This window comes from Physella acuta, unplaced genomic scaffold (genome assembly GCF_028476545.2).
Source record: "Physella acuta isolate Inbredline_101_S28 unplaced genomic scaffold, ASM2847654v3 ptg000572l, whole genome shotgun sequence".
Lineage (NCBI taxonomy): Eukaryota > Metazoa > Mollusca > Gastropoda > Physidae > Physella > Physella acuta.
Genome location: NW_026732091.1, coordinates 103,774 through 117,485, shown reverse-complemented (window position 1 = coordinate 117,485; position 13,712 = coordinate 103,774). Strand labels below are relative to the sequence as shown.

At 34.6% G+C, this 13,712-nt stretch overlaps 2 protein-coding genes across 2 annotated transcripts in view; both read left to right on the top strand.

The window, feature by feature from the left end:
* Positions 1 to 12,158, top strand: part of LOC131946838 (ankyrin repeat domain-containing protein 50-like) — a 162,531-nt gene extending 150,373 nt beyond the window's left edge. Inside the window, exons 3-4 of the mRNA XM_059307810.1 lie at positions 10,319 to 12,040; positions 12,147 to 12,158. Of these exons, the coding sequence (XP_059163793.1) occupies positions 11,189 to 12,040; positions 12,147 to 12,158 (864 nt within the window). The 5' untranslated portion in view covers positions 10,319 to 11,188. The remainder of the gene's footprint in view (positions 1 to 10,318; positions 12,041 to 12,146) is intronic.
* A 41-nt stretch (positions 12,159 to 12,199) lies between these two features.
* LOC131946833 (uncharacterized) overlaps positions 12,200 to 13,712 on the top strand; it is an 82,356-nt gene continuing 80,843 nt past the window's right edge. The window contains exon 1 of the mRNA XM_059307803.1: positions 12,200 to 13,670. Coding sequence (XP_059163786.1) covers positions 12,224 to 13,670 — 1,447 coding nt within the window. The 5' untranslated portion in view covers positions 12,200 to 12,223. The remainder of the gene's footprint in view (positions 13,671 to 13,712) is intronic.

The following is a 13,712-nucleotide window of genomic DNA, read 5'->3' as shown; positions in this document are numbered from 1 at the left end:
ATTTTCTTACTCTTCGCTCTTTATTTTTTCTAAGCTTGCTATATATGTATTGAATTGGGTGTATTTGTTGAGATTAAATCGATAATACGCATACTATGGTGTGCACATCATTTCTAGTTTAGGTGTTTAAAATTCGACAAAAAAAGTGATTTGCATATGTAAAGTTTAAAGAATAGTTACGATATGACACTCTTTTGACACATATTCAAACTAAGTTATTTAAAAAAATATAATGATTAGTTCTAAAACACAGTTTTCATTTGAGAAATGTAATGTGTCTTTATACTTGTGCAACGAAGTGAATTTTGTGTTGGCTTAAAGTTAATGAAGATCCGAAACATTATACCCCAGGGGGGCCGCAATACCGACTTATCGATTTTATCGATTATTTCATTCGAATTTTTTTTAAAAGCCACTAGAAGAGCAACCTATTCACTAAAGTGAAAGGGTAGCTATTTGAATAGCCTGCATAACGTCTTAGAAAAGTTTTTTTTTTTATTCAGTGGAAGTCGCCTGAACGAATAATTTATGTTTACAGTAGCTACGTTTGTCCCTCTACTCGACAGTGTGTTGGTGACGTTTGCGCGAAGCACTTGTGAGTTAGTTTGCCCCTACACAGCAGTTTATCTTTAGCAGGTAAACTATCTTCTTTTTTTTACTTTCTCTTGTACGGAGTATAGAGATCGTATTGTAATAGTGCAAAAAGAATGAGAGATTTTTGCAAATCTCGACGTTTCACACCTCCATGAGTCGGAAAAACATAGTTTTGTAATCTTGTCCGTGTGTGTGTGTGTGTTTGTGTGTGTGTGTGTGTGTGTGTGTGTGTGTAAACACGATAACTTGAGTACCGTTACAGATAGGTTGATGAAATTTCATATATAAATATTATATCAAATTTCAACTTTTCAGCGATTTCCGAAAACCGGAGGTGGAACTTTTTCTTCTTTTAATTTTTCAAAAGCCTATAACTTGAGTACTATTTGAGAATAATTTCCGTTGAACAGAAGTAGTAATTTACTCTATTTCCGATTCCTCAAAAACGCATATGAATTTATAAAGTACTAATAATATTCCGCACTATTATTCACTTTTTGTTTGGGTCAAATGGTGTGCAAATATTTTTTTCTCCGCGATTCAATTCAATTTTTAAATGTTTTAGTATTTAAAGTGAATTTACAATAATTTCTATATCCCTAGTTGCTTTCCCGAAGTTTATGGGAAATCAATCACTGTTTATTTTTAATTAGTCATTGCAACATATAAGACGAAAACAAATGCTAGCAAAAGAATATTTTGAAAATGGTGATTTATGTTTGAATTTAAATTTGAAACCATAAACATGTTCACATAAATACATGTATTAAACAAAATACATTGGTACCTCAACATACGAGTGCCGAGGTAAAGATATTATCGAGGCATGAGCTGTCGATCGCGCTGAAATTTGCCTATTGAGATAAGAGTAACCAAATTAGCGGGCTTAAACAATTCTTGGAAAAATAATGTGAATTAAAGTGATCGAAAGAACTTTACATTAACAGTGAGTAATTGAACGAATTAAATCTCCTTTTCTAACCTCCACTATCCTACAACAGACCTACATCTCTGTCAGTTTCTTTGGTATGCTTAACAAGTCGTCTGATTTTCAAGGTAAACACGCTTTCTAAAACTAGTTTATTTCTTAAACTATATTCCTATGTATAAATAAACGTTTCTTATTTGAAATACGTATCCGAAAATCAGGGTGGCGTTTTAGGGGTTGGGATCAATAAATTTTATTACAGTTAGACATTAACCACATGTTACATTTCCCCATTGAATTTGCAAGGTGGGGATCTCACAGATCAATATTGTTTCAATACTTGTCGCTACTTTCATTTAACGAGTTAAATATATAAACTATTCATATAAAATTATGATCTTAAGCTAGAGATCTAAATTAATATACACAACTATTATTTAACTACCTGCACTTAGAAGGGAAGGCTTGCACTAAAATAATATACATGGATAATGTTTTAAAATTTAATTTTATACAGCCCACATTCCTAAAACGACTAACAAAACAACCAGTCTGTACAAGACTTCGACGTAGCGGCAGATTTAGCAAGGTATTGCGTGTATACCTTTTTCAATAACATTCAATTTATCGATTTTAAGGGTTCCTGCTTTCTATAGACCTATTCTAAGTTTATTTGGCGGAATAACAGAACTTAATACAACCAACGGGGCATTTTATTTCTTGCGCTGAGTATCCGGGCGGTACTGAAGTCATGTATGTTTTATGTTTTGAAGGTCACCTTCACACTCACATTAATACACGTCTTAGTAGCTTTAATAGTAATAGACAGTCTGACATAAACTTCCATACACTATGAACATACTAATGTAATAATCTTGATTACAGGCTAAGACAAAAGTCGTTAGTCGTGGTAATCAATCTTGAAAAAAATGTAATTTAATAAATAGTTTCTGAAGTATCAAGTGCGTCCTTAAATTTCCACTAAAAGTCTAGAAACGAAATAATTAATTATCTCGTGACGGAAGAGGTGACCTCAGATTAGAAACTACGCATGACGTCAGAGCCACTTTGTAACTACAGAATCAATACGTCCCATTTTTTCTATTTAATTCTTTAACAGATACGAAATCAAATTTTAAACAACTATATTCGAATTGTAAAATTCCACCATAAACGAAAATTTAACCGAACGCAGAGCTTCATTCGGAACCGGCATTTTAACTTAATATATTGTTTGTTATATTGTTTGTTTCAAATTTTTTTTCATTTTTTGATGTGAATGACAAAGTTGCCTCTCTGAACTTGGCGGGATACAGGGCAGTTGAAGTAGAGTTCATCTGTTTCTTTGTCCTAAGCATATGAAGGGATAGTGTGCTCAGAGACATGCTCGGCCGGAATCGTTTTTTTAATCGACATAAACATGTTGTCTGAGACTTGGCGGGACACTGGGCAGGTGAAGAAGAGTTGATTAGGTCACCTGTGACGTCAGTATATGAAGGGATAGTGTGGTCAGACCCATGCTCAGCTGAAATCAGTGTTTTTAAAAGATGAAAACGTCTTTTTGAATGTGGGGTCTGGTTATTTTGTGATTATAAGTGAAAGACGTGGTGTCATTTATTAATGACCCCCGAAACCAACAGTTATCAAACTAGATAACGGGTAGTCTAGTATTAAAAATTATCTTAAGCTAGAAATCTAAATTAATATACACTTTAATACTTTTTAAAGAACACACTTATAATTATTTGTTAGTTTTACTTTCTTATTTAAATATTCAGTTTAATTATTTTCCTACTATGATACCAAAAATCTCATATAACGGAACACTTTACAAGAACGCCCAGTAAATATTTATTTTAGTTTATTCTCCAGGAGAGGAGCACCAATTAACATAATCGTCAACTCTGAGTTGTTATCAACTTGGACAAAAAAAAATAAAGATACTATTTAGAAATAAACTGGGAGTTATCTCCCCTAAACTTTCTCGAATATTCTAATATAACATTACGTGGGATGGCAACTCGGAATATAGACATAATTTTTCTTTACTTAAACTTTTAAAAATAGAATAGAATCTAGTAGAAAAAAGAATTGCGCACCAAGTAAACGCCAAAATAAATTGTGCATAATAGTGCGCAATATTATTAGTACTTTATAAATGTACATGCATTTATTGAGAAATTGGAAATAGCGGCTATTACTACTTACAGTCAACGGAAATTACTCAAAACTTGATAGAAGGTAGTGTTATGATGCATGTTTGACTAGGGCAATGGGTGCGCATGATTGATGGTGCGGCCGTATATTGAACGAGTGAGTGTGTGACGCTGTACGCAAGAAAGTGACGTTTTAGTGTGAGTTCCGTTGTTGCCGGAGAAGAAGATTGAATCTAGAACATCTAGAATCTAGTCAGAAAACGCTATCACTGTCTAATCCTACGGATTATGTCTCTGTGATATATGAACTGTTATTGTGAAAACCGTGTGTGAAGATCCCAGCGTGAAAACCCATGTTGAAGACTCGTGTGTGAAGATCCCTGCTAAGAAGACTCGTGTGTGAAGACCCGTGCTAAGAAGACCCGTGTTTGAAGACATATGTATGAAGACCAGTTCTAAGAAGACCCGTGCTCTGATGACCCATGCCGTTATGACCCTTGGTGTGAGGACCCATGCCATGAAGAACCGTGTGGGGAGAACATGTGATGACCGTGCTGAGAGGACCTGTGTTGTGAAGGACAAGGGGATCTGTGTGGGAAGTGTGTGTTGTGTGATGAAGCCGACGATGATGCCCAAGTTCTACAAATTAGATAAGTAGTACCTCTTTATATATTTTTTAAGTAGTAGGCATGTACATTTTTTTTTCTATTACGTCTTAGTGAAACAAAAAAATTGTAGTGATTAAGCAGGGGCTGTAGGTATTGTGAGCCCATTGCTGTGTTATGCTAATGAGGGTTGTTGTATGATAAGTAAGAGATCAGTATTAGTGATAATTGATATTGTTATAGTTCATGTGGACACGCCGGTTTGAGGGCGGTGTTATGTTGTTGACAAGATGAGAATGTCACTATGATCTGGATTTGATTTGTTATATTAGTCACTAGCTGTATCCCGTGCTCCGCCACGGTAAATCATTTTTAAATATACCAACTTTGTAACAGAACAAAACTAAACACAACACAAACGAACGAACGCAAAAAAACGAAAAAACGAAAAAACGAACACAACACTCATAACATAAACACAATTTAAATGCAATCATAAAGGCATATTGCTCACAGTCTAGCCCGTAGCGCCAAATCGCGCCCTTTCCGAGTCCCGGCGGACGCGTCTGACACAGTGAATGACTACAAAACAGAGGCGTTGCGACCCTTTCCGGCGCCCGGGGACAAACTTTCGATTTGACCCTCCCTCAAACTTACGATTTGCACCCCCTCCCCTCAAAATTTCAATTTCCACCCATCCCCTTAAACTTTTGATTTGCATTTCCCTCAGACTTTCGATTTGCACCACTTTTGATTTGAAATTCCCCCCGTTCAAACTTTTGATTTGCAGCCCCTCAAACTTTCGATTTGCACCCTACCCCCCTCCCCCTCCCTAAAACTTTCGATTTCCAACCCCCCCCCCCCCCCTAGCTACGCCTCTCTTATAAAACGCCAGCTTGTCCGCAAACCGAAAGATAGAATAATAGTAAATAATATACAATAAAAAAATAGGCAATATTTAAAATATCCGTGTTTACCTACCATATATCACTTTATCAATTCACGCATTTTTTTCCCAGTATTTTAATTTTAAAAATTTACAATTGAGTTTCATAACTAAAACCATTGCGCACCCAATGTATATAATGGTGCGGAATAGTTGATTAAAAATTATAATTAGTAAACAGTACATTCAGTGAATAAAATAAATAAAAGATAGCCTTTTATCAATCAATGCTAATTATAATATTCTAACAATAATGTACTCTTACACGTCTGCATAATTTGCATTCACATTTTGCTAATTATATTATTCCAACAATTATTCCGTCTTGCAGTTTTTGCATTCACATTTTTAGCGTGAGTTCAATTACCTCCATTGGCAAAATTACTAAGCAGTTTAATTAGATTTTTCTACCGTACTGTTATTATGTTATTAATATGTATCCACTTTTTCTGGGAATATTAACGAAAACGATACTTGACATTGATCCTTTTAATATGTTTTAGCAATGTGCGTCTATTTAATATTCTCTTTACGTTATGCAAAATTGTACAAACAGTGGAAATTATAAAATAGCTCTATGCCGTTATATAAACAAACCCAACTCTTCTACTTATAATAAGACACTGCGGTGCACTGAAAGCACAACATGGTGCGTAGTTTACTTTTATAGTCCCAAAATCTATAGCGATGACGGACAGACACAGCCTGCTTATATTATAGATAATGAGATGATCTTCAATGTATATGTGATGATATGTTATCCTATGAGGTTTGTTTTCTTAGCGTAAGGAACCCAGTAGATTAGGATAATGTTGGTTAATGATAATTTGGTGTCGTCACCCGGCCAGCAGGGGTATAGTTAGTTGGTCGGTTGCTCCATCGGTAGTTAGTTGATTTCAAGACTGATGATGCAGTCAGATTTTTTTTTGTGGGTAGCTCGAGGATGTACCGAGTACCTGGACATGGATTTAAGGGTTCTAGGGAAAATATTCCTCTATGTGATATCTTATTTGGTTACTGAAGATGTTAAGAATTATTATTGGTACATGTCATTGTAACAGGAGATGAATATATGCAGGTGATAAAGTGATTTATGAAATTTGATGTGGTTACTTAATTACTTAGCACTAAATTAACACGTGAAATGTGATTTATTGTATAAATAATGTATCGTAATTAACAGAAGAGGTACTACATTAGATTAAGTCTAATACATTAGGTTAGAGAGACTATGTTAGATAATGATAACCGAGTAGTAGCGACATGTTGTTTTCCGTTAGAAATAATTTCTTTTCAGTACAACTGAGGTGATGTTTGGGTTGACATTAAATGGAATCCTGGCCTTTACGTGAAGTGTGATTGTAGGATGTGTATCCAACTGGTGATCTGAGATGTATACTTTGCAGAATCGTCAAAATATGTTTGTGCGCGCGGAGACATGAACTGAACTGGAACTTCAAGAATTAGTTAAAATTGTCTAGTCTTTAAGGTCTATGTGTGAATGCTACCATAGTTGCCATTGTTAGGTAAAACAGAATGTTGTATTATTGAATTAATAAATAAAGCTAATGTGATTAGCTTAAAGGGAGAGGGGGGTAATGTTATGATGCATGTTTGACTAGGGCAATGGGTGCGCATGATTGATGGTGCGGCCGTATATTGAACGAGTGAGTGTGTGACGCTGTACGCAAGAAAGTGACGTTTTAGTGTGAGTTCCGTTGTTGCCGGAGAAGAAGATTGAAGTTAGTCTTGTCCGTGTTATGTTAGAGTTAGGTTGTCTAGTTGTAGTATCGGTTGTCCAAGCTGTCCGATATTCATTTCTTATTGTGCAATAAATTGAGTTAGTAACCGATGTCATTCTGTCAAATCATTCGTAAGCGTTGATGTCGTCGTGTCTCAAGATATACTATAACATGGCTAAACATAATCAAATGGTAGTGATATGGAAAGATGGTATTGGATCAGGTAGTTGTACCCTCTCACTGCATAGCTGTGGTACACATATAGAACACAGCAGTTATAACAGGTAGAGAATTAGTTCTTTTACTTACATGTGAAATTTTATTTATCTATCTAAAATAGTACTCAAGTTATAGGCTTTTGAAAAATTCAAAGTAAAAAAGAACCACTTCCGGGTATCGGAAATTGCTCAAACGTTTATACGCTTTTGATAAAATACTTATATATGAAATTTCATCAACCTAGCTGTAACGGTACTCAAGCTATCGTGTTTACAGACACATAGACACACACATACACACAGACATACGGACCAGATTGCAAAATTATGTTTTTCCGTATCAGTAAGGTGTAAAACGTCGAGATTTCCAAAAAACTCGATTTTTTTTTGCACGATTACAAGACTTTTTCTATACTTCGTAAATACGAGAAAGTAAAAAAAAAACGTGTTTATATATGATTTGCACAACAAAATGTCAGCGTAACTAAATGACTTATATCCCCAAGCATTGTATTATAGAACGTTTAAAAACATACTGCTGTATTCAAAACCTGGAGTCTATAGACCACTTGTCTCTACAAATACACGCAAGTTAATTGAGTGTCGTAGTCTCTTGTGAACATGTGTAGTCGACTGTGTCGGGGTTTTCCTTCTGCCCTAGACCCATCATCTAATATGGTGTGTTGTTATTTTCATTAGTTTAAGAACTTAAATTATACAAACGTATTTATTGATAAAGTAGAATATTACGTTTATTGTTTTAAACGAGGAGGGGGGTGGGTGATTTGTTGGATTACTGTATTTATTTTTTAACATTAATGTATATATTCTTTCGTATTTAGCTATATTCAAATTATCTTCTCTGTAGTGTGTAAAATGTGTAGGCATTTATTTAGAACGAGTTACGAAAAAAGGAAAGTATAATAAATATAATAACCTTTATAATAACAGATAACAAGCTTTTAAATGCACTGAAAATAAGAAACTTAACACACATATATTTCAATAAAAGCTTTGGTCAACTATGATATTCCTTACATTGTTTAGCGTTTTAAGCGTTTTTTTCCAAACCTAGTCTGAACGCGACCCTAAATCAACCAACCGTTGCAACTGACCCAGTACACGTCTATCTAATACAAGGACGACAGCTAAAGTCACGAACAGCTTTTAATAAGTTTAAGCCAGATGCAACCGTTTCACCCAGCAACCTAACCGATACTCCTCTCCTCCATGCTTTAGTACAGTTGTCAAATAGGTCAATGTACGCCTGTATGCAGTCAACGTCACTGGGATAAAACATGTATGTATCTTACATCTAAATCTTCATTCATAAAAAGTATTATATGTAAGTAGTCTCCATTTGACTCACGATTACAAGAAATGTGTACTAAATAAACACAACTGAACATAATTAAAATGCTAGTATGTAGAAATGTATGTTGAATAAATCATGTTTTTATTTGTAGCAATCCTCCCCCTACTGTTTTATAAGGAATATACTAGTACGTGTATAGGAGATCACTTCCGCGTAATTTGACTGCACTTTGTTTTGGTTTGCACATTTACTTATCTGTTCAATAATTGCTCCAAACGTAGTTTTTTTAAGTTCACTTACTAAACACAATTTGGTATAGTTTATTTACAGTTGACCCACTTAATAGCGCCACCCCATGTACAGGCTAGAGTGTAACGTAGTTTTAATGGTTTAAGTACCGCCCCCTCTCCGTTATTGTTCTTAACATGAGAATTGGGGAAATAGGGTCAAGGTGAAACTAGGCAAAGTGGAGTAAAACAATTGTTTTGTTAACGAGCACACGGTTGTGTTTTTAGTTCTTGTAGATTGTTGTCATATGTTAAAGATACATGAAGCGTCTGACACTGAATATGACTTCGCGGTACTTGTAATATATCGAGTCACCAACACATCATGTACACTATCACGAGGTACATATGGGACACACACACTTAGTTTAGTCGTAGATTTATAGCGATGACCCTTGCTGGGCTGACAATACAAATGACCAATTACGCCATGCATTGGGAAGGAAATAACAAAGACAGTTGACCGTTATATATCCATACGATACTTAGAATACTATAGGGAACAGCGGATGTAGTTAAGAGAGAGTATGTATCATACATACATTATATAGTAATGTGATTATTTGTGTTGTCTTTTATGTTAGCTAAGTAGCTTATAATTGTCATTTATATTTACGTTGATTCATTTTGCGTTAATTGTTGATAGCCATTTACAGAACGTTAAAAATATATAATTAAACCCGTGGTCGTTTTCCTGCGATTAATTTATCTCTGACTTTTATTACATATCATTGCCTATCAATAAACTAGTGTCATAATCGCTCTCTCTGGAGAATATATATTATACTAGTAATTTCAAATTGAAAACCATTCGAAATCATACAAGTAGACATGCATAACACATAGTATTCGTGTGTATGCGAGAGTTCATGCGTGCGCGTGTACATGTATATATGTGTGTGTGTGTTTATCAGCAAGCTACCATAAGTATTGTTTGCTATACTCATCGTGTTACCATCATCAACATCCATTTAAAACACTCCTACATACTCTTAAATTTGAATTTAGTATTTGTGTACATTTCTTGCTATTAACTTTTTGTAAGATTAATTGGAGTCATGTTTAACGTGTTCTACACAAGGACACATTTCTCCACGTTATATTGTGTTTGTTTTAAAACTAATTATCTACATTTTCAAAAGTTAAATTTTGCTAGAATGTATCATTATGTTTCAAATTTCTAACATTAAATTATTTATGTCATTTTATATCAAGTACCTTCTTACTTAACTATCTTTAGTCCTTGAGTATCCTAGTGCCTCAACTATAATTTCCCTTTTTGTCCGGTTCTCTGCTGTTGAGTTTGTAACCTCCTAATACATCCCTGCTTTCTTTAATTCTTTAAAACACATACGTTTTACAACATGTACGAGTATTGTAATGGGTCGTCGTGGCCGACGATAGTGAACACGACTGGTAACTTAAAGGATTCATTTTTTTATGTTGGCTTTAAGGAATTGTTTACATATTGAGCTATGCAACTTAAAGCATTGGGAATCGAGATGTGATAAAGATTTTTTTTTTCAGGTGAACTCATCAAATGAATTCAAAACTAAGGCTTCGCTTGTTAATAAGTCAAGTCCATAGCAACGACATTCTTTTAAAAGACGACACAATGTGTAAAACAACTTTGTACGAAATAAAAATATATGTTCTTTGATAATGAAGAAACTGAATTAAGGTGATACTAACGCAACATAACAAAGTGCGCAATAAAAAGTACAAAAATTGTGCTTACGACGTCTAACATGAAATTAATACAAATGCCAAGACAAGCTATGCAAATACATTTCTTTTTTCCTAAAATTAAAAGTCTATCTTTTGATGAACTATGTTGCCAAATTAAATGAATTAATAAGGATCTGTTTGCTGCTAAAAGTATGGTAAACCACAGGAACGTTTGATATCGGCTAAGAGATTTGAAACTAATCTAATAACATTTAGGAAACAATGCTAAAACAAATATTTTATTTAAGAAAATCAAACTCAAAGAGGATGAATTAATGATTGTATTTCGAAATACAAACACGTCGAAATTTTAATAAAGTGTAATAATAAATTCAGCCTATAAAAATACAACAATAAAAGATCGACAAAGAGCTGGTGCTAATATGAAACTGCATTATTAATAATAGCAATTAGTAAGTAATCATGCTTAGCTCAATGCTTAGGTATCAATAAATAGTTCTAAAGAAAAAACTCAGTGTTATGGTGTTTCAACGGCTATTTGGAAAATTATAATACTCTCTTGCATCATAAACTGAAGATAAAAAAAGACCAGCTTGCTTATAGAAGCATTCGGCACGGTCCATCACTGTTTTTAAAATTCTTTCAACGCATTATGATAATGATACAATTATAGGATAGCTTATTCAAAAAGGAGTGAATGTTAATATTATGATTAGAGGTGAATTAAACACTTCAACTATGGCATCAAGTGTTGGACATGATACTAATAATGCAGATTTGCTTATCACCAGCAAAACCGATATTAATCGTGCAGATGAAGATGAAGGTAAAGCGTTTCTGCTTGCTTCAAAAAATGGAGATGATAAAATAGTGGAGTTACTTATCAGCGGTGGAGCTGATATTAATCATGTAAATAACGAAGGATGGGATGCTTTAATGATTGCATCACGTAATTCACACGACAAAGTAGTAAAGCTACTTATCACTAGCGGAGCTGATATTAAACGCGTGGATACAGATGGGCAGGATGCTTTAATGCGTGCATCAAACAAAGGACATGAAAAAGTAGTAGAGTTGCTTATCAACAGCGGTGCTGATTTTAAAAGAGTGGATAAAGATGGGCAGGATGCTTTAATGCGTGCATCAAAAAAAGGACATGAAAAAGTAGTAGAGTTGCTTATCAACAGCGGGGCTAATTTTAAAAGAGTGGATAATGATGGATGGGATGCTTTAATGTATGCATCAGACAAAGGACATGAAAAAGTAGTAAAGTTGCTTATCAACAGCGGGGCTAATTTTAAAAGAGTGGATACATATGGGCAGGATGCTTTAATGCGTGCATCAAACAAAGGACATGAAAAAGTAGTAGAGTTGCTTATCAACAGCGGGGCTAATTTTAAAAGAGTGGATAATGATGGATGGGATGCTTTAATGTATGCATCAGACAAAGGACATGAAAAAGTAGTAAAGTTGCTTATCAACAGCGGGGCTAATTTTAAAAGAGTGGATACATATGGGCGGGATGCTTTAATGCGTGCATCACAAAAAGGACATGAAAAAGTAGTAGAGTTGCTTATCAACAGCGGTGCTGATTTTAAAAGAGTGGATATAGGTGGGCAGGATGCTTTAATGCTTGCTTCACAATCTGGACATGACAAAATAATAGAGTTACTTGTGAACGGCGGAGCTGATATTAATCGTGTGGATAAGTATGGATGGGATGCTTTAATTCTTGCTTTACAGATGAGACATGACAAAATAGTAGAGTTACTTTTCACCGCCGGAGTTGAGATAAATCATGTAACCAATAGGGGATCGGATGCTTTAATGATTGCATCAAGAAATGGAAATGACAAATTAGTAGAGTTACTTATCAACGGCGGAGCTGATTTTAAAAAAGTGGATATAGATGGACAGGATGCTTTAATGCTTGCTTCACAATATGGACATGACAAACTAGTAGAGTTACTTATAACCGCCGGGGCTGATATTCAACGAGTTAAATCAGATGGACAGGATGCTTTAATGATTGCATCAAAAAAAGGACATGAAAAAGTAGTAGAGTTGCTTATCAACAGCGGAGCTCATATTAATCGTGTGGATACAGATGGAAGGGATGCTTTAATGCGCGCATCAAAAAAAGGACATGAAAAAGTAGTAGAGTTGCTTATCAACAGCGGTGCTGATTTTAAAAGAGTGAATAGAGATGGACGGGATGCTTTAATGATTGCATCAAACAATGGACATGAAAAAGTAGTAGAGTTACTTATCAACAGCGGAGCTGATATTAATCGTGTGGATAAAGGTGGATGGGATTCTTTAATGCTCGCTTTACGGATGAGACATGACAAAGTAGTAGAGTTACTTTTCACCGCCGGAGTTGAGATAAATCATGTAACCAATAGGGGATCGGATGCTTTAATGATTGCTTTAAGAAATGGAAATGACAAAATAGTTGAGTTACTTATCAACGGCGGAGCTGATATTAAACGTGTGGATAAAGATGGATGGAATGCTTTAATGATTGCATCAAGAAATGGAAATGACAAAATATTAGAGTTACTTATCAACGGCGGAGCTCATATTAATCGTGTGGATACAGATGGACGGGATGCTCTAATGCGCGCATCAAAAAAAGGACAAGAAAAAGTAGTAGAGTTGCTTATCAACAGCGGTGCTGATTTTAAAAGAGTGGATATATATGGGCAGGATGCTTTAATGCTTGCTTCAATAAAAGGACATGAAAAAGTAGTAGAGTTGCTTATCAACAGCGGTGCTGATTTTAAAAGAGTGGATACAGATGGACGGGATGCTTTAATGCGCGCATCAAAAAAAGGACATGAAAAAGTAGTAAAGTTGCTTATCAACAGCGGTGCTGATTTTAAAAGAGTGGATACAGATGGACGGGATGCTTTAATGCTTGCTTCAATAAAAGGTCATGATAACGTTTTACCATTATTGCTAAAAGAAGTTCTTCTAATGCAAGAAAATGAAAAATCAAGCGATTTAAGTCCAATACCATTTAATAGAAATAATATTATCGCAATTTATTTATTAGATATATTATTTCAAGCTTTTGAAAACGAACTCTATAATACAATGGAACAAATTTCTATTTTTGTCAACGAAAATTGTAGTGCACTGAATTTTAAATTCCAGTTAAAACGTTTTTGTGAATTAATTTTACAAGGTAAGCAGTACATTTAACATATTTTTAAAACGTGTGTTTGTT